A 27,078-nucleotide genomic window follows, 5' to 3' on the forward strand; every position below is an offset into this window, starting at 1 on the left:
CATTAGGACTTTGGTTTTGACCAACAGGGACATTAGCGGTGAGAATATGTGAAGATAAAGATGCCTTCACTTGTAGCAGGGTCTTTGTACGTTTCACTTTCCTGTCTTACACAATGTGAAAACCACCCAACGTCTTATAGCATATATATTGGGAACAACATAGGATATTTTTTTTTTTTCAATCTTGCTAATAATATACTTAATGCAGTATGGAAACTCCTGCTGACAGAGGTGATCTGCTTCCCTTCCCTTCCCTGGGTTGGATCTGGAAATAGCCAAGGTAACCTTTTGTGGGGTTTGCAGTCATTAATTTGCTACATCCGGCATTAGGGAAACAGAACTGCCAGTTTTTGGAGCTGTAGTTAGGTTATTCAAATGTAGGTTAAAATACAATTCTATATGACAAAATTTATTTTTACCTTCTTTATTTAAATATCTGGACAATTTTATTATTAGACCTGAATATTGGAAGTAAAAGACTCTCTTGAGAGATGTTTTTCCCTGTGAGTCTTTTAATTCTGCACCTATACGCACCCAGCTGTTCTTTGTTTCCTGATGAAACATAATTTGGGACTATAAAGCAGAAATTGAGGAGCAGCATTCCAAAGAACGTGAACACCATCCTTGACAAAGGCATCTAAACAGTTGGAACTTTTTTCTTTTAATTGCAGTTATCGATGAGGGGTTTGTGGTTGAAATGTTCTGTGAGTCTCGTTCAGTTTCCAGCTACAAAGAAAACATTCCTCTTATGAAAAGGCCTTTCGGGTCCACAGAGGCCTCTGTTCCAGGCTGGACTCCATGAACCATGAGATTCCTTGTCTGTCTTTGGCCATCTTCATGGGGAAGGTCACTCCTGAATAAGGGAAGTGTTGTAAGGGTTGGGGGGGGGGGGGGAAGCGATTTCCACGTGAGATTGGACAGAAATGTATTGACAGAAATGTAAAATTCATGAAGTTTTGAAGTGTAATTTTTTTTATTTGAGCTTGGTACATTTGATCAGGGTGCCACAAACAGGTATGCTACTTTATTTTTAGATTATTAGCTGTGGATGATGTGGCTCAGACATGGACTTTTTTCACTGAGTCCTGAAGCGTTAAAAGTTTTGTAAATGGCAGGCTCCAGCTGTAAACAGTAGATAGTAGCTTACCACACCTGCCTTGGTAAAGGTGTCTGCTGCTGGCAGGCTGCATTGATTCCAGCAATATTTGAGAACTGATGGCACTGAATACATTTTATAGATCTTTATTGCAGTGCTTCCTCCACCCAGGGATTATTCAGGAGTAGTCCATATTCATAGGTCCATATAGGTCTTGCTGACTGCAGTAAACTTTTCATATGCCACACTGAGCTTGTTCAGCTTCTGTTTCCTAAATCAAAGATGGTGAACTACTGCTAAAGAGAACTCTGTTTTCTGTTTTAGCTTGAAATCTGCATCTCCGTCCATAGTCTGTCAGATACCCGTGATGTATGTTCTCATGCCGTGTCTGCTTTTACAGTCTCTTCAGTGTCCTGCTCACAGACCAGTCGTGTATCTCGCTGTCTTCAGCTGCTGGTTTGCGTTGGTTAAGATGCATTGTTACGACTGTAGCCTTTTAACTTTCCTCTAATTAAAGATGTTTACACCAGTGATGGTATAACTACAGTGCCCCAGGCTAGCATTGCTGTTCTGATAGTCTTAGTGTGTGGAAACTATGAGAGTTTAAAAAAAAAAAAAAAAAATTCAACTCATTATCCATGGTTTCACAGAATTCTCCTGTTTCTGGTTCTGTGTTCAAACATGTTAATCAGTTACTCTGGCTACAAGTATCACTCAAATGGCTGTTAGAACCCTTCCAAGAAATATATATTTTTTTTTTTTTAAAGTTTGAAGTTTAATGTTGCAATGACTTTAGCAGATTAAACCTATTTGCAAAATGTGTATGTAGTTATTTGTGGTTTTAATTAGTTAAGCCTCATTAATAATGGAAATTTCATGCTAATATTCTGATTATATAGCCAAAGAGTAGATTATAATATGAATATTGAGTTTTCACAGCTATAACACATTGCCTTCAGAACAGAATGATGCATAAGTCAGCACAATAGCTCATAGCTACTAACTAGTAAGGGCAATATCAGAAGAATTAGAACATGTTAGCTTTTCTGAAATTCACAGGTGATTGTTAAAAGGTTTGACTTTGTATCATCTTAACAGTTTTCATTATAGTGGGGAAGTGGAACAACTAGACTGTATGTGGAACTTCTGTGGGGGTTTTTTAGCTAACATTTAAATGTGACAAACTTACTGGAATACTTGTATTTTTCAGCAACTCAATAAACATTTATCTTTGGAGTATTATAACTGTGGCTTTATTATAATTATTATATTACTAGAATTCATACAACTTTTCATATGTACGTAGATAGATGCAGTGTGTGTGTGATCTCTAGATCAATAATCACAAGTTGAAGAAATCATAAACAATTTACCCAGAGAAAATTCTGTTCTGTGTTAGCTGATCCTGTTGGGCCCCTGCTTATATGCCTCGTTCTGTTGCAATGTCCATGATAAAGAATCACCTCTACTACTATATCCACAGGAGGAAGAAAAACTAAGTTCATATCTAAGAATGCATCTGTGGGACTATATATTGTTGCCACCACCCTAGCACGCAACTATGAAAGCTCATATTGGCACGGGGACTGCAGGAGGACACCGCTTTCTACATCTTCATGTCTTTCCATCCCACTTGCTGTCCTGGTTTCAGCAGGGATAGAGTTAATTTTCTTCCTACCAGCTGGTTAGTGCTGTGATTTAGATTTAGGATGAGAATAATGTTGATAACACACTAATATTTTAGTTGTTGCCAAACAGTCTGGGACTTTTCAGCTTCTCACACTGCCCTGCCAATGAAAAGGCAGGGGGTGCCCAAGAAGCTGGGAGGGGACACAGCCAGGGCAGCTGTCCCAAACTGGCCAAAGGGATATTCCATACCATATGACATCATGCTCTGTGTATATAACCAGGGGTGGGTGGGCCGGGAGGTGGGGCAGCTCAGGGTCTTGCAGAGCATTGAGTTTAGGTGGTGAGAAGTTGTGCTGTTCATCACTTGTTTTGTATATCCTTTTATTATTTTTATTTATTTATTATCTTTTTTGTCTTATTAAACAACTGTCTGTATCTCAGCCCACAGGTTTTTTGAGGTTTTTCTGTTTGTGGTATTTTTTTTCTTTTCCATTTTCAATTCTCTCCCTCATCCCACAAGGAGGGAGGGAGGGAGCAAACAGCTGTGTGGCTGTGTGCCAGCCACATTAAACCATGCGCTTGTACATGGCATTGCGTTCCTCTCTATATAAGAAAGTCTATTGAAGCTGGTTTACAGAGGTCTTGGGGCTCACTGCTCTGATGAGTTTAAGGACCATCTTCTCCCTTACACTCATCCTTTCGCAGGAGATGGCCTCAGTGACAGTGGTAAATTGTCTCATTAAATGGCATACTACTATTTTTATCTTTCATCAAACCATTAGATAGAGCTACGTTACATTTCCTGCTCTTCAGCATTTCAAAGACGTTTGTTGATTTTTCTCCTAATGCATTTACAGATATTTTTCTGCTCCAAGGTTAGTAGGTTTTTGAAATCCTTTTGCAGCTTGAGTGAGAAGTACTGATACCCTAAGTGTAAATGTAATTTATGTAAATAAGAACATTGCATTCCAGATAGGTATGAAGTCCTGAGCTGATGAGACATTGTTCATTCCAGCCACTTGCTTTTGATCTCCAGAATCTCCTGTTCTCACATAATCACAGGTAGAAGAAAAAAGTAAAGCAGCAGCAAACACTGCTTCCCAGCATAAGCTTCCAAGTGCATCAAGTTCTGAAAAATATTTGATAGGACTAAACATCCCACACTCCATGTATTCTCCAGCCCCTAACAAACTCAAGCAAAAGAAAGGAGGATTATGTCTGAAAACTTTCAGTGGTATCATTTAGAAATGGGTAAGGAGTATTGAATTCAGTCACCAAAAAATGTTTCTGTTGAAGCTATTCTCTTCCACTAATCAGTGGGTGATGTGTCTAGCTTGCATGTTCTGCTGTGTACTGAAATGGTAAGTTCATTCTGTTCCTTCTCCAGTAAGACATTTATACAATGATGACATTGAGATACTTCTGCCAACAGCGATAATTTTGTGATTTTTGGCTCAAGCAACATAAACTTCTATTTCCCAGGAATATCAATTAAATGATGATTATGTTGTTTCTGGTGAAATGGCAGGGGAATTGTCAAACAGTTTCCTTCCTCCTGTCTTTGCAAACGAAGGATTGCAAAAGAAGAGAGGTACAAGGCAGAATTATTACTCTTGGACCACCCCAATGAATCGAGTATCACTTGTTACTCAATTTTCTTGCCCATCTGTGAGCAGTCCCATGCTTGCCTGCTTACTGTTATTTAGTATTGCCTGTGTATGGCATTATTGAGCCTCAGTTGTGTGTTTGGGATCTTCAAAACTCTCTTTGCCAATTTTTAACTTTTGCTAGTGGGTCAGAAACAGCCTTATCACACAGGCTCGGCTTGACACGTGCTCTTTTTGATAACCTGCATTAATATTTTGTTTGAAGATCTTTCATTGTTAATTTAAGATTTCTGTTTGATGCATAAATTGACAAACCTTGTTGTATGTAGGAAAAAGAACTTGATTCTTTCAGGATTTACATGCCCCAAAATTAGCATTTCATTTAATTTGGTTAGGTTATTTGGCCTTTCAGATATCAACAAACAACATGAAATTCTGTTTTAACTAAAAGCAAACTCAGAGTTGCCATAATGTGCTTAGAAGGCATATATAAAACACAGCAGATCTTATAACTTCTGCTCCCACAGGTGCAGATAGAGAAAGAAAACTTTTCCCCCATCTGCTTTTTTTCTCATTTGGACTTCTACATAAACCAAGAAAGCCTTGTGCACAGAAGGTTAAATTTAGTTTTTCTAAATAGGAATTTTTTTAAACCTAAATTTATTGTTTCCTTTTTAAAAGCAGCAACAAATTCTTGTCTGAATTGACAGATTACTCTTAAAATCAAAATTGATAAAAACATCTAGATATTTTTAACTTTCTGATGGACATCTGTTTGACAATATTGCAACTTGAATTTTCCTTCTGTGATCGCTTCTGAGTGTGCGTCATGCTCAGCCTACAGACATTGAACCCCCTTTATTTTGGTAGTAGAGAGCTGCTTCTGCACTCTGATCTCTAGGAGTACAGAGCATTCTGCCATTTGTCACTTTTTCAGCTTGTTTATACAAAATGCCTTTACTTGATGCCACTGAAGTTGTTACCCTTGCAAGCTTATAAACATGAAAAACAAGCAAAGGAAGTGGAACCGATGTGCAGTTAAAAACACACATCTGGGTAGGGGTCAGAGCTGCCTAAGGGGCTTTCATTTCTCCTTCAGCTTCCAGCAGTGTTGCCATGTGCTGCTACAGTCTCCAAACCAGGTGAGCTCCATAACTGCCGACTCTCTAACCCTTCTCTTAAAAAAGTCTAGGGTTTGGTCTAGGGCTAAAACATGTCTGTCTTAAATTTTAAACCATCTGCCTGACTGCTAGCATGTTTGACCCATCTCTGCCCAGGAGGTTGGACTAGACTATCTCCTGAGGTCCCTTCCAGCCTTGGCTCTGCTCTGTGCAGGCTGGCAGGCATCTGCTTGCACTGCAGCTGTGACTATCCTTCTGCTCTGCAAGATCTGCAGTGTGCTGCCCTGCTTGCCAGCTGATGGGCTCCCAAGGATGGTGTTTCGGGAAGAGCCGGCCAGCCAGCAGCCTTTAGACAGCTGTGGAGGGTGGTTTGTACCAAATCCAGTGGTTTCTTTTTTTATTTTTTTTTAGAGAAATGGATGGGGAGCACACAGGCGCTCTTGTCAGTGGGCAGAACAGGGGGTGAGGTATTTCTTCACAAGCGGGTATGCTCTGACATTTCCAAAATGAACAGCTGGATTGATATGGAAATGTATCTCTCTCGCTGGTTAATTTGTCAGGCATGCTGTGATTTTGATGGACCAAAGGAATCCAAAGACATTTTTGCCCTGCCCCGTGCCACACTGTTTAGTTAAGCTCGCAGTTTTGGGTGGACAGTTCATGCATTGTGGTGCCATGAAAAGCACCTACAAAAAGTGTTGTTGAGGGCCAGAAATTTTTTAAACAGTGTAGGAGACAAATTTAAAACCAAAATAAGGCATTTGAAATTGGGCTGTCAAAAGCGATTAAGGGTGAGGAGCACATTTACTTGCTTCCCCCTCCCCCCCCGATCCTCCTCGCAGCGGGTAGAGGACAGTGGTGACTTGTATTCTGTTGAGCAGTCCTTCGTGGTGGGGAGGAATTTCTGACCTCTGATGAATGTTTTCTGTGCCAGACATTCACAGACAGAAAATCTAAAAGTATGGGAAAACTTGTTTTATGCTTGATATTCTCAGACTACAAAATAAAGAGCCAATGAGGGACAGATGCTGTGAGCTGGAAGATAAACCAAGGCAGTTTCCCTTGTGCACTGTGGCTCATTTGCTTCCTCTGGAGCAACCTCCCTGCTGTGCTGGGCAGCCCTCTCTCCTCTTCCTCCAGCCTCTCCTCCAGCCCCTCCTCCTCTCCTCCAGCACACACACAACCATCCCAGTGCTCTCCCCTTTCCCATGATTGCCCCTCGGCCCAAGGCAGGGCAGGCAGGGTGGGCACCAGGCTCAAGTGGCAACAGAGACAGCGATAGCCTCTGCCCATTGCTACCTGCAATCCCAGCCTGTGTAATTAATGGCAACGTCCTGGAGAGGTGAAGGCATGGCCATTTCATTGGTTGAACATCTGTGAAGACCTTTCCTACTTATCCTGTTCCTGACAATACATGGGTTCTCTTCAAACCCTTTTTATATAAATATAGTTTGGTTTATAATGAGCCATACCATATAATGGTTTGGGCTCAGCCGATGCATGGATCAAGGGACTTCATGTCTTGAGGGAATGGACTTAGTGGGAAGTACGACTTCACTAAGAGAGCATCAGAGAGTGCCTCCGTTTCCATGGCGTGTTCCCAGGGTCTTTCTGCAGAGGCAGTTGGTGCAAGACTGGGAGATTTTTCAGAAGGTGGCAATTCTTCAAAATTCAGGGTTATCGTTGGATTAAAATCTGTATTGCTCAGTCAACTTGTGAGGAATTTAGGAGAGTGGAACTCATTTTTGGAAGAGTGTAGATTGCTTCACCGACAGGTTTAAGGAATGTCTTTTACAAATGCAGGCAAACTACTGAGATCTTTTCATTAAAATAAGTATTTCCTTTCCTCTATTAAGAGAAATCTTCCTCCACTAGCTGAAATCTGTCTTGTAAGTGGCAATTGGTTAACATGAAGGATTTATTCGTATACTTCTAAAAGCCTGTTGAATTTTTTTTTCCTGTTGTACATCTTTATAGTATTACTCAAATGTACAAAGTCAACTCTTAGTAACGTAGGGCAAGCCCCAACTACAGATCATAGCACTAGTGAAAGTCAGAAAAGGGAACAAGTAGGAAATAGCATGATGACCTTTGGGCTTAATCCTACACACCCACAAGTGCCTGTACCCTTAGGAGTTCTGTATTTCTCAAGCATTAGACTTAATATGTTAAGTGTTAGCAAGTATTTTTGTGTGCAACATGCCCGAGCAGTCTTTAAACAGGTTGAGCCCTGCCTGCAAGCTGAAACTGGGGCAAATTCTGGTTCTTTCCTACCAGTAACTGAACTGCTATTAAGCTATTCCAGCTTGGGTTTATTTCGGGAGGTGGCAGTGCCTCTAACAGTGCCCAAGCATGAGAAATGCAGTAGAACTTAGTGTTTTGATTAATAACCACTTTCTCTCCTATTTTTCCTCACTTCACATGTGGGCATAACCTTTATCACAGCAAATGTGATAATCTACCTCATGGACGGTAAACTCTGAACTTGTTGCACAACCTGCCAAGGTGAGAACAACTTGTGATGGCAAGGTGCCATGCTCTGGTCTCCTGCTGAGAGCTGGAAGGAGGGGGGCAGTGTGAGTGGTGCTTTCCAAAGCCCTGGCTTGCAGCATCCCTGTAACCTGAAATTACACACCAGGGAGTTCAGGCAGTGATAGCTGACAACTGTGTGTTTGAGGACCCAGATCTACAGCCAGCCATTACAGGGGTAGGGCCTCTATTCAGGCAAACCATGGATGTTGGGACACACTTGACTTTCAGTTGCAGGAGTCCTTGGAAGAGATGGCTTGTTGGGTGTTATGAGCTCTGCATGCTCAGCAGTTGCTGAGTGGGAACCTGGGCATTTGTTTGCTTACAGGGCTTTGCAATAGTGTCTCTGCAAGGACTGAACTGATAAATCATTGCTTTACAGCACTTCAGTAGTGCCTCAATTCATTTTTTATTGAACTGCTAACTGCACATTCTCCATGACATCAGATTTTAGCACTTCTTTATCCATGGTGAATCAAACATTGTTGATTTATGTAAAAGATTATGTATTTCCTTAGATTTCCTTTTTTTGTTTTTTAACCTCAATGTGAAAGGCTGTGGTTGGTGCAAATGCTGCTCTGTGAGCTTCTCTACAGGGCAAACTCAACACAGCTCCTGTTGAAAAGGATCATGAGGAGACTTGCATGGGAATGGCCCACCCAGGGCTCTGGCTTTGAAAACCTGCTGTGCTTTTGTAGACCTTTGAGCAGTGTTACCTTCAGCTCTGGTCAGGTGGACCCACTTCTTTATTGGTGTTATAAATTGTTGACAAATTATCTGGCAAAACTTCTGTCCCCAACATCCCAGGGATACCTCTGGCCAGAATCAGTCTCTGCCACTGCCAGGGTGGCAGGGGACAGATTTCAAAGCAGGGCTCTGCCTATCCAAGTACAGCTGTGCTGGATTAGCCAGACCACCCTGTCAAGAGGCTTTGTGTATCCTGTCCTCACCCTCCTCTACAGACCACAGTCCTGCAGCAGCTGCTGTAGGAAGGCGTCTTGCACAGTAACGCTTCACAGAGAGCAGATCTGCAAAGCTGCTCATCTGTCTCCCCTGGATTGCTGTTCCTCTGCTTTTCTTTTCACTGTTACCTAATGTGTGCATGCTCCTGGGCATGTACAGGGATTTCAACACTGCCAAAAGAGGCTGCTCTACCCTTTTTCCCTAACCAAATTCCCTGTTGCAGAACGAGCCTAAGTAAGAGCGTCCACAAGCCAAATTATACCAGTGAAATCTAACCTCTTCCTGATTTCACTGGCCAATAACCAAGAGATCCCAGTCAGTGCTGAGGAAGACCAACCAGCTGTACCTGCACCTCCCTGGAGAACAGTCCCGCCAGCAATTCCTCCTTCGGCACTGTAATTTGTAGCTGAACTGCCAGCACCTCCTCTCAGGACATGAGGTCTGATGTCTCAGGGAATCAGCTCCATCCTACCAGTGTCACTTCTGCCTGTAACTGCTTGGGGCAAGTTTTTTCCATTTGCTGCGTTCCTCTCTGAAGGCAACAGTCATCTGATCGGGACCTTGGTCAAAACATATTTCATGGGAAATAACAATGGAGCGAAGCTATTCTTTGATGAGAAGGAGCCTCATTCCCCAGGGGAAACAAAGACCAAAATTTCCCATTGGATAAAATGTTGAACTGTTTTACTTTCATACACTTGGTTTTGGTGGTTTTTCTTTTTCCCACAAATGAAGTGGTCCGGCTATCATCTGCCTGTGAAGACTTGCCTGCCCATAGCTGGCATGCTGAGCATTAGTTCAGGATGCACAGAGCTGCAGCTGTCACTGTGTTGCAGGTGACAGGAGCTGGGAAACTTCCAACCTCCGAGACCAGCCAGGATGTTCAAGGTTTTCCCATCTGCTCACCTTAGAGCCCCTAGCCTAGACCTTAGACACTGGAGCCCGCAGGGAGCCACTTGCTGCCTGGCTGCTGGGGGTTTGCCTGCGGCTCTGACCCCGTGCTGGGATCACTGTGTTACCAGCAGCCTCGCTGCAAGCTGGCCAGCGGCCAAGCAGAAGTCTGACAGAAGTTAGCTGGAACCAGTGTATTTCCACAAAACACTTCAGTTCACATTAAGCAGGGTTTTCTGATCAAATTGCATCTTGTGGTAGGAAAATCCCTCGAATGCTGTTGTGGGACTGTTTGCTGTATCCCACGTGTGTAATGTGCTTACTTTGCTGTCTGGGAGGGGATGTTGAGCCAGACGCCTGCCGTGGGCAGTGAGCAGCAGTTGACTTCCCTATTTCTTCATGTGCATCCTATACACAAAACACTTTCAGACTGGCTGTTCAGATACAGTTGCTTGAAACTTGATCTCTGGAAAGAGGAACATATGCAGGACTTTTCCTTCTATTTTGCTGTTCCAGTTTCCTTTTTTTAGAACTAGTAAATACTTTCATCTTGTGCATTACCTGGCTCAAAGGAAAATCCTGACACATTATGGTAAGCCGTAACTATGTGATCAGTGTTAAATCTCAGCAACTCACTCTCTGCTGTATTTAGCCAAATGGGGGTGGGAGAATTTGTCTGCTTTATCTTACACTTTTATTTTGTTGTGTGTGTTCTTGAAACTCAACATAGCTGTTCAGGTGTAATGCAGAATATAGATTTTTGCATACCAGCATTTCTATATAAATTTGAAAGAGCTTTCCAGCGCTTCTTTCTTTTTTAGTGGTATTGATGTTTGTGTTCTTGAAATAACTTTTGTTGCATCTGCTTAGAGTTCAAGGTGATGCTATAACTGCAGATTTTCAGACGGGCATGTTTATACTTTTTGTGTTTGTGTGTGTTTACACCACTTTTGCTTGAACTGATGTGTGTCCCATCCCTTGCAAGCCATGTTCTGGCTGTTCTGAAATCCTTCCTGTGGTCATTCCTAACTTAAGTGTCTTCTCATAATTTTCCATTTATGTGAAGATTTAAATAGTTTTTAATATAGTTAACAGTATTTAGGCTTGCCTTAAATCAGCACTGGCTTGCTGATAAGAGCTGTCAGCAGATATGGCCAAGCAGTTATTCTGAGTTAATGCTTGCTCTTTTGGGGGAGATGTTAAATGATTTGCATCTGAAAAGGACAAATCCATTCAGCATTTTTGGGGTGTCTTTTTTTTTAAAAAAAATAATTTCTTCCCTGTTTGTTCACCATCAGGCCAAACTTTGTACCTATAATTAAACATTTAACAAAGCACCTTTCAACACCAGTAAGATGTTTACGTGAGACATAAAGGCTTGGTCTGCTGTTTGCGTTGGTGATTCCTGGCCACTGTACAGCTGGTAGAAGACATGGGGGAGCAGGCCAGCACTGCTGTCCCCTCCAAGGGCACCCTGAGCTCAGGAAAGCCACCTGCCCCCAGGGCAAATGCTGTTTTATATCTCTCAGGGTTGCAGCTCAGGGTTCAAGGACCGATCTGTGATAATGATCTGGACCCTGCCCTTTCTCCTGCGTCTGCCAGCTGCCCTGCTCATGCACTGACCCTGTGCTCGTCCCTCTGGTCCTCACGGCAGCAGAGGCAGGATCAGGCTCTGACTGCAAAGCGCCTCCATGACTTGTTGGCCACTCCAGGGGAAGGACCACTTTTCCCAGCCAGCTTTATGGGGCTGCTCGGCTGCCCTGGGCTCTCTGCGGGATGTACCTGCCCAGTGTGTGCTGGGGACCCGGCAGTGGCTGAGGGGGTGACAGCTGCTCAGCCCCTGGCTGATCCTGCCCTGGCCAGGGGCAGTACTGCAGCACTGCATCCCCACTGGAGACAAAGGCAGGAGGTGAAAATGAAGAGAGTGGGAATTGTCAGATGCCCCAGCACCCCAGGTTAGGGCATTCAGCTGTACAGAATACCTGTCTTTTACTACTCCCACTGCACAGTGATCACACCAGAAGGACCTCTGCCAACATCTCCATAAACTCTCTAGTACAAGACATTAGCTGGTGTTTAAAGGAGAAAGTGAAAATTATATTGCTTGTCACAAGGGCTCAGAAGCTTGCAGAGGAAAATTCAGTTTTAAAAAATGATGCAGAGAGGCAAAAATCCATGAGGTTATTCTTATTTTAAGATGGCCTGAAAGCTGAGATGGAGCACTGGCTCCTTGTGCTGGTGCTGGCAGAGGCAGCTGGTCTCTGCACATTCGGCACGCTGCTTTGCCCATTGCATCTTCTTCCCCATCCGCACTCTCTGGGCTGATCTGCAGCGTGCTACACTGCTGCCAGGCTTGTTTTCCCAGTTACCAAGAGAGCACTTCATGTAAAATGTTTCTGCTTTCATAGCAACTCTCTAGACCTCTTTTTCACTTGTCTATTTAATTCTGGAGCAACCTGAAAACAAGACTGGAAGTAATTACCACTGTCCTGTGAAATGTGGCATGTTAAATTAGAAAGATTAAAACCCACAGGCAGAACACAAATCTACTTTGGGTGGCAAACGCTACTGGGAAAAAAAAAATGGCACAAGGCAGGACAGGTGGCCGGTGGGGAGCAGGATGCTGGTGCAATGCCTGCCAGCAGCATCCTGCTAGAGGGAGGCTGGGCTGAGACCTGGGCATTTGTCACAGGAGAAAAACTCTGCTCACTCCAGTACCTGCAGCTCGAGCTCAGTTCAGGATTGCACAAAGACTTAAGGCCTGTGCCATTCCAGGTAAACTCATTTTTGCAGCCGGGCTCAAAGCCATGTGGTGGGAAGACTTCAGTGGAAGCAAATGGAGTTGGTTTTTTAACTCTTAATGAGCACCTACATGGTCACAGTCTGGTGCCCAGGAGGCTGCAGTCAGCTCCTGCCTGACCTGCGGGACAGGCAGGGGAGGACAGTGTAGATGGGAGCAATTAATCTTTGGACATTTTCAGGTTCTCTGCTCCAGACAGGCTCCGGACTCAGTCTGTTTGGTACGAGGTGTTACTTCTGTCTGTGCTTGCCTGAGGAGCAGAACATGGCCCTGGAGCAGCCCTGGGCTTCCCAGCATGGGGCCAACAGCTCCCACAGCATCCGTGCAGCACAGGTCCAAGTCTGCAGGCAGGGGGGAAACAGGAGGAACAGGGGAAGTGGCACCTTCCTGGAGACCAGGGATGCACAGAACTTCCCTGTAAACCCTGCATTCCTGGCAGAGCCTACTGTAGCCAGAGGACCCAGTTGCACCCAGTGCTCATGGTGCTGGGACCAGCCAGGTCTCCTAAGGGCAGCTGTGTCGCAGAGCTCTGTCTGCACGCCATGCATAGGGCGACTCTTTGTCCCCCCAGCTCCTGCTAGGAGCTATGTCAGAGCCTTCCTGTTCTGGAGATAATTTTTAGCTGCTTTTGCATTTCTGTCTGGATGTATTTGTGGCCCGTTTATTAGCAGCTGTTATTCTGCCAGCTTTGCGTCTCCATTTCAGTTCTTCCTGTAGTGCCCTGGTGCATTTAGCAGCAGAATTTGGGCTTCAGTGTGTCAGGCTGTGATCCTGATCCCCTTCCATCTCGCTGGTCCCCAGCATCCCTGCAGCCCTCCCTGTGCATCCTTGGCCCCTGGAGCCCATCTTTGCCGCAGGCTGGTTCCCAGGTGCAACTACACATATTGGTCAAGGCCGTCTAATTCCTCAGCCTGCCTTGTATTTTTTTTTCTCCCACAAAATTTATGTGCGCTGGTGTGCCAGGGTAGAACCTAGCCACCAAGTTATTAAAGGCTGCCCCTGTGCCACAATAAGAATGAAATTATTCTCACGGGCTCTGTTAAACCCCCAGCCCAAGCCCAGCTGCATGGGAGGGAGAGTCAGAGCTAGTCCATGTGAGAGCAAAGAGCAGGTTGTGGAAGAAATTGCTCAAGAAGCAGAAGATGACTCAGTGCAATGCGAGGACAGGAGCCAGCAGGTTGTGAATGCTTTTGTCAGGGTGCGCTCGCAAGGCAGGAGACATTCTCCGCACAGACACCTTTTCATCCGCAATTACAGGAAACCAAGATGATTGGGATAAATAAGGGGTGTCTCTTACGCAGCGGGGAACCTGTGGCAGAGTAAGCTGAAAGGCAGAGAGAGGGAGTGAAGTTTAGCTTTTGGCTGAATGGACCTTTTTGGGAACATAATTTGGTTGATTACAGAAAGCAAAGATTTCAGCGGTGCCAGCTCCACAGCAGCAGCCTTGTTGGCTTACATTATACAGGCACATTCAAACAGCTGCTGTCCCTTCTTTGAGATGCCATCTAAGCCAGGATTAGTCCCCAACAGTAGCCATCAGCAAAGAAATAGGGAAAACTGAGGTATCCACTCGCCACAAGAATAAATATTGACACTGGGCATTGCTAGAGAGTCTGGATTCCTTCCATCATTTCCTGAAGTCCCATGGAAGCCTTAAGTGTTTAATTTATTGCTATAAAGAAGGGATTTTTGTTGCAACATTCAATCACCACTGCCCCGTGCTCCTCTTCCTAGTACATCTCCTCATGGTGACATCCCCTTTTCAGTGCAATTCAGAACACTGTGCTGTAGGCCACAGGGTGTTTGGAATGGCTGAGTCTCTTATTCCAGTGCCTCGGAAAGAGCTTGTTTAATGCAAGTTGTATAAAAGAGACTGGCTTCCCTGAAACATGAGGCAGTTAAGAGGCTTTTACAAATCATTGATTTTTCATGCCACTGGCAATTTCAAAATCATCCCTTTGGATCAAATGAAACATACTGTTCGATACCAAACGGTCTGTTCATAGCTGGAGCCTTTTAGTTGTTATTTTGCCAAATAGGAAGCTACTTCTAAATGTGGAGCTGAATTACAAAGTTGAAAGCTTTTATTCTGAACTGTCAGATCAGAATATTTTAATATAGGAATGCAATGGATTGCTCGACAGAACGGATTTAGCACAACTGGGATGAATGTATCGAATACTTTTTAACCAAAAAGGATTTGGCCCATTGTTTGGACTTAGCTCCAGTAATGATCTTTGCCAACTGCTTTGCCGTTTGCAATGAGATGTTTCAGCAACCATGCTGCTCTTCCTTTATTTCTTCAAACAAAAGTGGATTTTTACAGAAGTGCTTTTTAATTCCTGCATGTACCTATCCAGCATATCTGTCAGAGGCCAAGGACCCAGTGCAGGGGCTTATCTGCTCTTTGAAGTCTCTTATCCAGCCTGGAGGCACCTTTACAAGTCTTCCTTCTCTGGGCTTCAGCTCTTTTATTAATCTTGCCTCTGCAGAGCAGCTGTGAGGCTCTGGGACCTGGCCAGGCTCCTGGAGGCAGAAGCTCCTGCAAGATGTTTGTGAGCACATAGGGACTCCAGGAGTCACTCACCTGGCTGATAAATCCCAAAAAATCTCATTTGTGAGCAGACCCAGTAAGTCAGTGGTTCCCCCACTGTAATGGGGAAGGCAGCCATGTGGACAGGGAAAAACCCCTGTGGCTTTGCCTGTTGCTGGGCACAGGGGTGTCTTGCTGCTGAGACCATGGGGTGCCGAGGCAAGGTGGGCGCAAGGCAGAGCAGTGGGTGGCTGAGCCCGGGCAGCAGCCATGCTACCGCAGTGCTGGGCATGGCTCAGTGCATGGGGGCACCCTCCCAGTCACGTGTGGAGCTTGCTGGTGAGCCAGAGTGGGTGTATTTTTACTAACCCCTTCTTCCACAAGCTTGTCATCACCTTATGTAAGAGATTTTTGCAACTTAACTCCATCTGCAGAATAGTTAGCAAGATGCAAATCACCTGCATGTCCCAAGCTCAAGGCCATGAGGCTCTGCTCCAGCACGTGCAGGGATTTGCCCTGTTCCCCACAGCTTGGTAGGGCACTGCAGACAGCTACAGCCAGTAAGGTCAGTACCAGCCCAGGTTTGAGCATGTAGCCTATGCAGAGGTGTGCCCTGAGCCAGCGCGCTGTCTCCCACCCACAGGCAGTGCCTTCACTCAGCATCCTTGGAACAGGACATGGATCCTCCCAGGCTTGCCCTGAGCCAGTCTCCTCCTCCAGGACCAGCGTGGGGATTGCATTAATGCTGGCAGGGGGAGGAACACAGCATGGCACAATGACACAAGGAGAGGAAAAGAAAAGCATCTGTAGTTTTCAAAGGGAGATGGTTTGGGCAGGAGAGTGGCGGGAGGAGACTGGACGGGCAGGCACTTTTCAGCATGGAGCTGCACTAGCTGCTCCTCCAGCGCTGCTGTCTGTGTCGTGGAGCCCTATTGTTGCAAATCCCAGCTATGCCTTTTTCCAACCTAATTTTCTCAGGAACTGACCCAGTTCTAGCACTTGGGAACTGGCATTCACCCTGCTGGCAAATGTTTCTCATCTGTTTCAAATGATCTGTCCAGTGTGACCTTTTCTGCTTAAGTAGCTTACACAATGAAAATACATGAATGTTAAAGCCTAATCTTGCATAACTCTGAAAGCAAGGCCATACATTTACCAGCAGCAAGGGAGTTCCGTGCCCCCCCCCCCCCCCTTTACAGAAAGTAAGAAGGAAACAGCCAGCACTGTGCAGTTGTAGCGAAGGAAAGCTCATCCATAACTGCCTCATTCCCAAAATTCACAGGGCACTCAAGGCAACAGGGTTTGAACTACCCATTTCTGCTGCCTTTTGCTTCGGAAGGATGAAAAGCAAGGGGCTGTTCACCTGTTCAGTGGTCTCCAGCCATGGCAAAGCCCCCATGGCCTTCTGGGGCTGTTTCCCAACCAAATGCCACTGCAGATCAGGACAGTGGTGGGTCATGGGCTTCCTGGTTCCCTACTTCAGAGCTCCTCTTGGCACCCATCAGGACTAACTGGTCTTCATAGTCCAAGTGCTATTCCTTGCTTTCATCTCTGTTTTCAAAGCTGTGGTCTCACCCACCACACAGTAGTTGGTGTCCGTTCTGGGAGGTAGTTGCTATAATTGCATGTATGAGGTCACTTTTTACCTTTAGTATAGCAAAGGTAAAAAGGTTCTGAAATTTTGCTTGCAACTGCCTTGAAAGTTCAAAATGTTCAAAAGTGTGAAGGATGGTCATGCTTTTTCCATTGGCACCTACCTTCACAGCATCTCACTGGAGCTGGAACCAAATAGCTATGACATAATGGGAATGGCTTCACGCCTGAAAGGTGACCATGCCTCTCCCACGTCTGCACGGCCAATGCAGCAGGCTGGCAGCGCTGTCCTGCCTGAGCATGTATCTACCTATGTGCGCACAGTGAAATGGAGAGGATAACTGGCAGGTGGAAAGGGGCCGGATCCTGCCTTTGCTGCTCCAAAACATTCCCATTGACTCCAACTGGGAAGCAATAACACATTCATTCAGGCATCACTTCAAACAACGATACCGTAAGTCTTGTAGATGTGCTTGGAGGGCAGTTTTCTTCCTAACGAGAAGCACTCCTTTGGTTCCTGATGCTGTTTCTCACGTTCTTAGTATGTCTGAACTGTTTCTCAATATACCTAAATTTTGCCATGGGAAGATCCAGCCTCAACAACAGCCCATTGCCTGTCTGGGCATGCACATCACAGCTCCAATCTCTCTGAAACACCCTTTGTTGTCTGTCCCGGAAGGGAGTTGCTGCAACCAACTTCTCCTGACTCACCAAGTCAACATGGAGATGACCCACCCACGTATGGGTCATGGCCCTGGCTGATCCTTTAGCACAGCAACAGGAATCATGAGATGTTTTTTCAGTAAGGTGTATTCACTACCAGAGCTGGGGCAAATGAGATGTGGGTGAAGCACCCACTCCTTGCAAAGGGTTCTCCAGGCTGGGGGTGAGGGAGGGCTCGCAAGGTGATGCAGGGAACGAGGGATGAAGGAAATGGTGACAGGCAAGGCTATACAAGGATCATGTTGACCAGCTGTGCTGATGTGCCTAGCCCACAGGAGAGGAGTGAGGGGATGGAAAATTTTATATATTTCCTGCAGAGCCCTGAGAGGCAAGAGCAGCTGGATTGGCCCCAGAGCCAGGACAGCCAGGAAGCTCAGGGCGAGGTGCTGCAGTGAGTCAAACCAGGGCTGGCCCTGGGGACCACCGGCTGGAGCCATGTGGGCCGAGGTGCTGTGTGGGGCCACGGCTCCCAGGCGCCTCCGGCAGACAGCCTGCACTGATTATGCCATTTGTTTTTCATTTTAGTGAATCATTTAAGCATTTCAAACATACCTTTGACCTACTTGAGCACAGTTATAGCAACAATTAATGCCAACACCTCATAAATCCCAGCAGCGTACTCTCTGGTGCTACCTTAGTACAACCTCTGACCATGTGGGAACATTGCATTTGGCATCTGATCCCTGAAGAGAACAGACAGACCTCTTTAAAAAGCCTCCAAATTTCTACAAAATACAAAGTTTTGAGCAGAGCAGCCATGAGGCTGTTGAGGAGCTTGGCACTCCAGAGGCAGATGGGCTCCCATGCACTTAGAGGTCCAGGTAAGAGCACTTTGCTGGTTTTAAGTCTTCCTGCGTAAGCCTTTGTTTATTTTTACTCACCTTGGAAACTATGTGAATACATTAAAGTTAACTACTGAAAATGGAAGAAGCTTCCTCCACTAGCATTCATGCGCAGTCCTTGGATGCAGTTACTCACCAGCTGTGAGTTATAGCCACTGCTTTTCCCAGCTCTGCACGCTGGCTCTCCTTATCATTGCATCCTTGTACTGAATTATGAGACCTTTGCGAGGCAGAGACTTATGCTTACAGCCAAGTTTGTACTGACACAAGTTTTATGTCATATTCGATATGTTAAGAAATAATTCTGATCATTTCTTCTGACTGGAACTGCTCCATATGTTCTCATTTCACAGTGAAACAGAAAAATTACTGGTACTGCTTACACTTATGTGATGGAATTGTGGGGATTTGATACTAATTTAAATTGAAAATTATCTGATAAAATTGTTGTGTATTTTTAACTGCTGCTGTGTGTTGCCAGTTAGAATTTCTGATTAATTTAAACTCCCCTCTGCCCCCAGCACAACCTGTCTCCTCCAGCTCCCCTGAGCCACTTCTTCAATTGGTGGGGTTTTTGGTGGCCCCAACTCTCAGATTTCCCAAGGTCCCGCTGACTTGAAGCTCTGCCTTTCAGCAGACCCCCAATTTTGTATTGTCACACCATAGCCACAGGCACTGAGGAGTAAGCAGCCATACCAAAGTATGACCTGGGAGTCCACCTTTTACAGCCAAGGCTGTGTGGACAGTGTCAGGCAAGTTTGTAATCTGAAAGGAGCTCAGTGATGCATTGTATGTTCGCATAGATGTCGCCGTATTCTTACACAATCAGAGCTCAAGCAGTAGCCTCAAGCTTTCATAAAGATTGATACCTATATATCTAAATCTAATCTATATAATATCTCTCTATATATCTGATCTATACCTATATCTGTATCTATATTTAAAAAATAAAGAATATATATATATGTGTATATATGTATATATTCTTTTTACCTGTAATCCACTTGCTTTCTGGCATAGGGAAGCAGGCTGGGCTGGTGTGTCCGTAGGCAGCGATTCCTACCCACCTTCAGCATGAAATCTGAAGGAAGGAGAAGCCCCCCTGGAAACTCTCCTTCTCTCTCTCTCTTAGTCCCCATCTTCCCTCCAGCAGACCTGCTCAGGAAGAGAAATTGGTCCCCTTCAAAAATTATCAGGACAACTAAGAAGACTTCTCACAAGCATTCCTGCAAGCTGGAATTTCTTTTTTACTGGAGGGCGGATTAGAAAGGAAATTTTTTCTCTGCATTTTTTTTTTTCTTTTTAGTCATCAAATCCTGAAATAGGAAAGCCAAAAGTGCTGGTGACGGTTGCATAAGACGTGTCTGTTTATTGGATAAGACATTCTGTTTTGGCTTTTTTTTAATGAAAATGTCATTGGTCCAAGGCACTTCCTATGGCAGGCGGGTCAGACACTTGGCTGCATCACTCTTTCCACAGAAGATGCACGGCAGACGGCTCGGTGACTGAAGTACAGGCTGACGTGCCTTCAGAGAATGTGCTTAGCTAGCCAGAAACTATTTCAAATGAAGCCAAAGTCATCCATGTGTTGCGATCCCCAAAAGTTACAAATAAAAGTCCTCTGGGAAATGATTAATCAGACTGGGTAAACAAGTAAAAAGGCGCTTGTTGTCAGTGCTCACCCTGCAGAGGGAATATCAGGGTCCCACCGATGCGCTGAAGCCTTTCAACTCTACTTTATTTCTCCAGCCTCCTTGCATGTGTGCAGCAGGACTGCTTTTCTGACGCCGCACACCTTCCAGCGGGAACCTCTGACATCCTACCTCTGAATGGCTCTCCGGTGGCTTTACACTCTCTCCATCGCACTGGTGTGGGGCTGTGTGGTCTCCTCCTCCTCCTCTTACCACGCTGCAGGTAAAGCCTGGTGTGCCGTTCGCGTCACTGCCTAATGTGCGCTCCACATTTACTCGGGTCCTTTATGAAGTTAGTCCTTCAGCTGAATCTTTTCTTATGTGTGTGTTACAGCAAGTGGCTGATTTATAAACCTGTAATCAATTGTGTCAATATATTGTGTGTTTAGTGGATATTTTTCTGAGTAGCTTCAAAAGGAGCAGAAACTGCCTTTGGTGCACACCGAATATATTGCTTGATATAGAGTTGTCAAATATAAATGCCACTTGGGTACATAAATGCACCTGAGTGAGGTCTCAGACAGACAAACTATGCTAGGTGTAAGAAACACAAGGCTTCTTCATAATTGGAGAATAATACTTTCTTACAAAAAAATATTGCTCTGCAAGCTATCCTCTATGGCAATGGCACTTGAAGCACCCTTTGCTTCAAGTCCTCCGAGCACCTCTTTGCTGCACTGCACCTGACAGCCCCAGCTCTTTTGGCCTCCAGTAGCTGGGACTTTGCACCCAAAAGCTTTCCTTCTTCAGAGAGACAGCAAGCAGGTCTGTCCCTCCCTGCTGCAGCCGGCGCATGGTGGAGAGGTGAAAACTTGGCCAGGAGAGCACTGAGAGGCTCCCTGTCCTGCCAGCCAGCAAGCATGGAAAGCTGCCAGCAAATATGCCACTGCCATGCCAAGCAAAACAGCATTGCCTTTAAAATGGGCTTCTCAAAACATGAAAGTCACCTGCACCTCTCTGACCAGCATGGAGAAGTGCAGACAGAAGATATGGGGGACACCTGGCAGCTGCCATTTTTCCACTGGTAAAATAGGCAGAAAATTGCAAAACCTCCTGCTGCTTGCGCCGCCTAAGGCACTGCATGGTGTGGGGCAAAGCAGTGGGAGGCAGCTGGGGATTAGCAGGCAGTTCATCATCAAAGCTGCAATGTTGGAGTGAGCATGCATGTGAGGGCTGCGGCCATCCAGCCAGCACATCGCTACCTGACTCACTGCCACACAAATCAGGTAGAGAAGTTATTGGGTTTTTTTGGTCAAGAAACATTCAGGACCAGCTTTCCTTGAAGACTAGATAACAAAATAGAATATTTCTAGTCCTGTGTTCTGTATAAATAATGTGAGTGAGACTGGTTTGTCATGTAATATTGTAAAAATGAGAAACTGCAAGATGCAGTGCTGACATTTAAAGAAAAATCAAATCCCAGAATGCAAGCCACATCCCAATAGAAGCTTTTCCATTCCCTCTGAAATCCAGTCAAAATTTATTTTGCAAAAATTGCTGTTTACAGTTGCAATTGTTTTGCAAAAATATTACTGTTTTGTTCAAGCTCAGGGAGGAAACAAATTTCAGAGTGTTACTGTTTCCATTCAGAAATTCCATTTTTGATCAACCTAATCCTCTCTTGACACCACCAGGCTCATGACAAAGGCTAGTAGGCTTTTGCTTGTTTGCATTGCTGCGAGGCTCAGCATTTATCCACTCAGGAGGAGCTTCCTGAGCGCAGGAGAGTCCAGCTCACAGCCCTGCCTGCAGATCTCCTTGGCCAGCCTGTACTGGAAATTCCGCACGGCAGCCACCACAACAGGGTTCGGCTCTAGGACATGGTGCGCTGGCGTTGTGGAAGCCTTCCCTCATGCTGGCCCTGGTGGGCTCTCAACCTGGGCTGGCCGGTGGGATGAACACCCCTTTGCCTCATCCCTGCTCCCTCCTTGGCACGGCTATAGATGGCCATTTTGGAGGAGCCACTCATTCATTCCTTAGCAGCTGCAGCTCTTCAAGTGCCACTCCCACAGACTTGCTGTCCCCCCACACTGCTTCTCCCTTTCCTGGAGCCTTTGTGTGTTTGCGAAGACCCAGGAGGTGGGTGAGATGCCCTCACCTTGCCCCTGCTCCCACCTCTGATGCTCACCAAGAGCCCAGCTTGAGCAGTCTTTGCACAGGCAGAGCTGCCCGTGCCCCTATTCACCCTCCTCTGCCCATGCCGGAAAATCTGTGCTTGTCACAGCTTAGCAATTTCAGACCCTCCCCTCCTGCAGGAACATGGGGCTGCTGAGTACAAGATATTGCACATGCAGGGCCATTGCCCCTGGAGCTGGAGCAAGCTCACCACCACCCTCTGAATCCACACTGCATTCATGGGACTCACAGCTGGTGGGAGAGAGAGTGTTTTACTTGTTACACAGAAATATACATAAAATCTAATTTTTCTCCAAATTATTATAGTCTATTGTTCCTTGCCCCAGCGCCTCCCTAAATACATTGCCATGATATCCTACTTTGCCATTTAACATAACAACAAATCCCCCATGGATCTTTACATGCTAGGAAAAGTGGGATCTTAAGACTGCTGCCCACAGTGTGTTTCATTTGGGAGAGTTTCCTTAGGCAAAATAAATCCTGCAGCGATGTTCTCTGCAAACTTTCCAAGGAACACACGAAATTTTGATTTATATCGCCATCTTCCACTGAAAGATATTTTCAAGGTCTGCTTTCACAATAGATTTATTTAAAAAATAAAAAGAAAAAAAAAGGTGTAAATTCTGACAAAGACATGAAAAAGCTGGCAAAAAAGCCAGTGACCTGGAGGCCAGACTCAGAGAAGTGGTGGCAATGCTGGACTGACACTGCCAGGAGATGGGCTCCAAATCACCGTGAAAAAAGTGTATCATGCAGTGAAGATGCAGAAGCCCAAATGGATAACTTCACCTCTATGGAGAAGTGGAGGAAAATTACCTTAGACGTTACAAAAATTTACTTTTTTTGAACTAATAAAACTGAATAGCCAAACAGCTTTCATCATGTGAATGACAGCTCCATACAGTGCTGGGCTTTTACGAAGCATGTCTTAGTACGAATTAATCTATGATAAATGCTGATTTATTAAGAAATGGCAGCACTTTACAATAGATTAATAAAAGCTAGATTGACTGTAAAAGCACATGTTTGTATAGCTGATAGAGGGCCAAAATAAGAATGATTTTACCTCCCTACTTTTCTGCTTCTGTATGGTTTTTGTCTTGTTTTTTTCATTAATCTTTAATATGCTTGAAAGGAATATTTAAGCAATATGGGTGATTTGTATCTGTTACAGTTAAGGAATATATATTTCCCCGACAGCATGCTGTGATCTGTCATCATATGATGGTGTAGGTGCGGAACACAATGTTTGCAAGGATACTTGTTCTGACAGTTGGTAAATATCATGAGTTAAAAGTAAGCAAATATAGGACTTGCAAGGTTATCACAGGACAGTAGTTTGCTTAATACATCTTGAAAAAGAGTGTCGAAGATGTGGCATTCTTTGCACCTTTACAATGGTCCTTGAGCATTTTCTCTGGGCATCAGCACAAACTGTTTTTTGGGCGATTGGGCAGGAGCAGAGCCTTTGCACATTTGTTGAGAACAAGCTATTAAATAGCCAGGGCTTCAACCTGGACCAGCAGTGCTTCCCTTCACATCCAGCAGCTGCATTTGTCATCTCATCAAATTTCATGACACTTTTTTGTTTTCTTTACATCAACACTGTGTTTTAAACCATCAACACTGTGTTTTAAAGCCTGCTTTGTTTTCAATTTAGTTGCTCCCCCACAAGACCTTCAGATCACTGATCCTGGACTCTTAGGTTCTCTTGATATAGAGTGGAAACCTCCACCCAATGTACAAACCTTCAATGAATGCACAGTAAAATACAAGTTTGAATACCGCAACACTGGTGACAGAGACTGGAAGGTAAGACAAAGCATGGTTTAATCCTCTTAAATCCAGGCTATTGTTCTGCCTTTAGTTCCAGCACAGATTTATGTTTGCATTTCAAGGAGGAGTGGTACCAAGGCAGTTCCAGCTTTCCATGAAAAAGCCTGACTGCTCCAGTGGTTTGAATCTTTTGCCACATGGGAATGTGTTTTGAAATGTAACAGCAGCAGCAGTCAGAGAATGGGCTATTTCTGTCAGAGGGCATGGTGCTTGCTGCCAGAAATAATCCAATAACATCTAGTAGCATTCCTCATTGTAAAAGGCACTACACTTTTTGGAAAGCCTTTATGGGGCTTGAACTGAAATTCAGGTCAACAGATCCTTAGGGATGCAAAGTGGTGAATAAATAAAACATTAAATTTCATTAATTATGCTAATGCTCTAACATTACCTTTATCCAGAAGGGTGTCCTTCCTTGATTACCATTTACTTTTCTTTTTTTAGATATGGTTGACTCTTAACTCAGCTTTATGATAAAATTGTCAGTCTTCTCTCATGTAACAGGGCAGTAGCAGACAGGCACAGTACAAGAAGGGTCATAGGAGTATATTTTGGAAGTGCTTAGAAGATGAAAGGCTGCTGCAGGGTTAGGAAGGGAAATGGAGTGGGGGGAGGAGAAACCCAGCAGTAGGCTGATTGGCACACGATACTGAGGAACACATGAAAAATATGCTAAGGATGTCCCCCAACAACCCAAAATACAGATAGGTGTCCTGAAAGCAAGGAAGTTTTTTTTGCAAAATCCTGAAGCAGGAGTGCTAGAGAGCTTGCCAGCTCAGGAGACCAGGGAGAGAGAGCAGGAGCAGTCACACCAGGTTAGCAGTGCTGTGGACCCCAGCCTCTTGTTGTGAAGGGTTTCCATATGTCCTGTGTGAGCTGGTCATCTGCTTCATCCACCTGAGGCAGCAAAGCCCAGGCTGCCAGGCTGCGCTCAGTCACTACGCAAATGGGTTTTGGCCCAGCCACCCCATGGAAGCCTGCGGAGGTGGAAGAGCACAATGCCTCCCACCCTATTTCAGCTGTGGATTGCAATCACAAGGGCATGGAAAGGGGCTCTTCAACCTGCCATCAGTCATGATGCACATCACACTCCCAGCCATGTAGCAGCGTGCAGCTGTGCAGATTCTTCTATGATGATTCAACTGGCATTTAAAAAGCACAAAGGAAAAAAATATGCAGTTTTTAAAAACATGTCAGAATTCCCTAAATCAAAACTAATAAAAGTGTCTTATACAAGGTGGATCTAAAAAGTAGAAAAAAGTCATCTCTGGTACCTTGACCCCAGATAAGGTCATGAAGAAGAGTAAGTCTGAAAAAAAAATCCATGGGACATCAGCAGAAGCAAGAGTCATTGATGTCTCTTAGAAACACATGGCTCCACACAGCTCACACTCTGGGACTGCTGACAAAATGCCTGACTGTGGGCTGTGTCATAGCAGGTCCTGCTGCAGTACGTGTATGCATTTTATGGCACTTTACTTCTGTCCTGCTTGGGCTAACACAACACCTCCTCTCTCTCATCATTTGTTGTAACTCTTGCCAACTTATTTTTCCCTTGCGTAAAGTAAGGGAAGGTAAGTCTGAGGGGAAAAAAAAAAAAGAAAAACCTTCAGGGGGGGTGCTCAAGAAGTCCTGCAAAGGGCTAAGCCCAGTGGCACCCAGTGGTGAGCCCACCCTGTGCTGCCTGGCTGCTGCGCCATCCTTGCAGGGTGTGGTTGTGCTTCCCATGGGAACCATCAGTTACAAGACTCGTTCTTCCTTCTGTTTCTAATTATCTCACATCATGAACAAGTGCCTTTTATCTGGATTTATGGTGGTATCCTTGTCAGACCCTCCTGGGTGCTCCTGGCTGATGGAGATCCCTTGAACCATAGTCTGTTCTGTCTTGTCATTGTTGGTGTCCTGTGGGGTGGAGGCACTCGAAGCCAGTGAAGCTGGGCAAAGCAGACAGTACCAGAGCGCTGGAGAAGCACCAGGCAGGAGAAACAGGACAGAGCTGTAAAGAAACATTAAAGCACACAAATGAGTCTACTCACAGCTGGAGCAGGAGCAATGGTAGCTAACTCTGCAGCCCACCTAATGACAAAAGAGGTGCTTATAAAGTTTATCTTTTAACCAGGTTATTTTTACTGGAAAACTAAAACTCAGAGTTGGATTTGACCTCAGCAGGACTGCTGAAGTGAAGGTACAGACACTGCTCGAAGGACGGTGTGCCGATGACGTGGAGGTGCAAAGCGACTGGATTTATGATACCTTTCAGGTCCCATTGCAAGGTTAGGGGCAGCCTTCAGTACCTGGTGCAGTTTTGTACTTTGCATGAGCCTATTGCATGAAGCACTGCTGGCCTGAGGGTTGCTGGATGGATAAGCCATTGCAGGGCTTGTTGAGGTATAAGACACCAGAACATCTCTGTTTCTATTGGCTGTGGTTGTGGTTACTGGATACTTGGGGCTCATTTCCTTCTGCCTGTACCCCAGCTCTGCTGGGTTTTCCCTGCACGAGTTCCACTGCTGAATGAAAAGGTCAGTAATGCATCTTTCTGCTTTAAGTACAGTGAACTCGCTTTTACAGGAAACAGAGCACTTTTGGCAGCAAAACTGTCTAATAATGGTGACTGACTTTCTTTTCTTTTCCTTTTTTTGTCTTTCAGCTGCAGCACACAATTGCTCAAAGACATAAAATGATATTTCTGCTGGGCCTGACTGGTACATTGCTAAATAGTGGTTATTTCCTTCTCATTTGACAGGAAAACTGGAATCAGAGGTTCAGAATTTCCACTGCATCTATCATGACTGGGAATACCTCAAGTGCACTTGGCAACCAGGTCTCCTCACTCCTCATGGTGTACATTATGGACTATATTATTGGTATGTATCAGCAAAATAGAAAAACATCCAGGCGGCAATCAAGTGAGCCTCTCAGGGTACTAAAATACCACAGCAAATATGCTTTTATGGCTAGCAATGCTATTACACAATCCACCTAGAACAAGCAGTAATAATGCTCCAAGCAACATGGGCCTTTGGGCAAGGAAATACCAAATCCCTGCTTCCTTTCTTAAAATCAGGCTTGTGCTGACCTTCTACAG

The 27,078-nt window shown here is 45.0% G+C and overlaps 1 protein-coding gene and 1 long non-coding RNA gene across 8 annotated transcripts in view; one reads left to right on the forward strand and one right to left on the reverse strand.

Moving 5' to 3' along the window:
• On the reverse strand, positions 1 to 20,069 carry LOC129211838 (uncharacterized). The gene is made up of 3 exons (XR_008578988.1): positions 20,010 to 20,069; positions 19,321 to 19,482; positions 1 to 1,689 (listed from the first exon to the last, which is right to left on the reverse strand). It is a non-coding gene; the product is annotated as an uncharacterized LOC129211838 (long non-coding RNA).
• The window catches only part of IL13RA2 (interleukin 13 receptor subunit alpha 2), a 22,609-nt gene continuing 13,621 nt past the window's right edge, over positions 18,091 to 27,078 (forward strand). For 3 of the 7 annotated variants that reach the window (XM_054839552.1, XM_054839550.1, XM_054839551.1), the window contains exons 1-4: positions 19,762 to 20,241; positions 23,815 to 23,966; positions 26,110 to 26,263; positions 26,737 to 26,857. In XM_054839552.1, coding sequence (XP_054695527.1) covers positions 20,157 to 20,241; positions 23,815 to 23,966; positions 26,110 to 26,263; positions 26,737 to 26,857 — 512 coding nt within the window. In that variant the 5' untranslated portion in view covers positions 19,762 to 20,156. Of the gene's footprint in view, positions 18,307 to 19,752; positions 20,242 to 23,814; positions 23,967 to 26,109; positions 26,264 to 26,736; positions 26,858 to 27,078 lie in introns of those variants that run through there. The other 4 variants (XM_054839549.1, XM_054839548.1, XM_054839553.1 and 1 more) reach the window with 4 other exon arrangements.

The sequence above is a fragment of the Grus americana genome, chromosome 12 (assembly GCF_028858705.1).
Source record: "Grus americana isolate bGruAme1 chromosome 12, bGruAme1.mat, whole genome shotgun sequence".
Lineage (NCBI taxonomy): Eukaryota > Metazoa > Chordata > Aves > Gruiformes > Gruidae > Grus > Grus americana.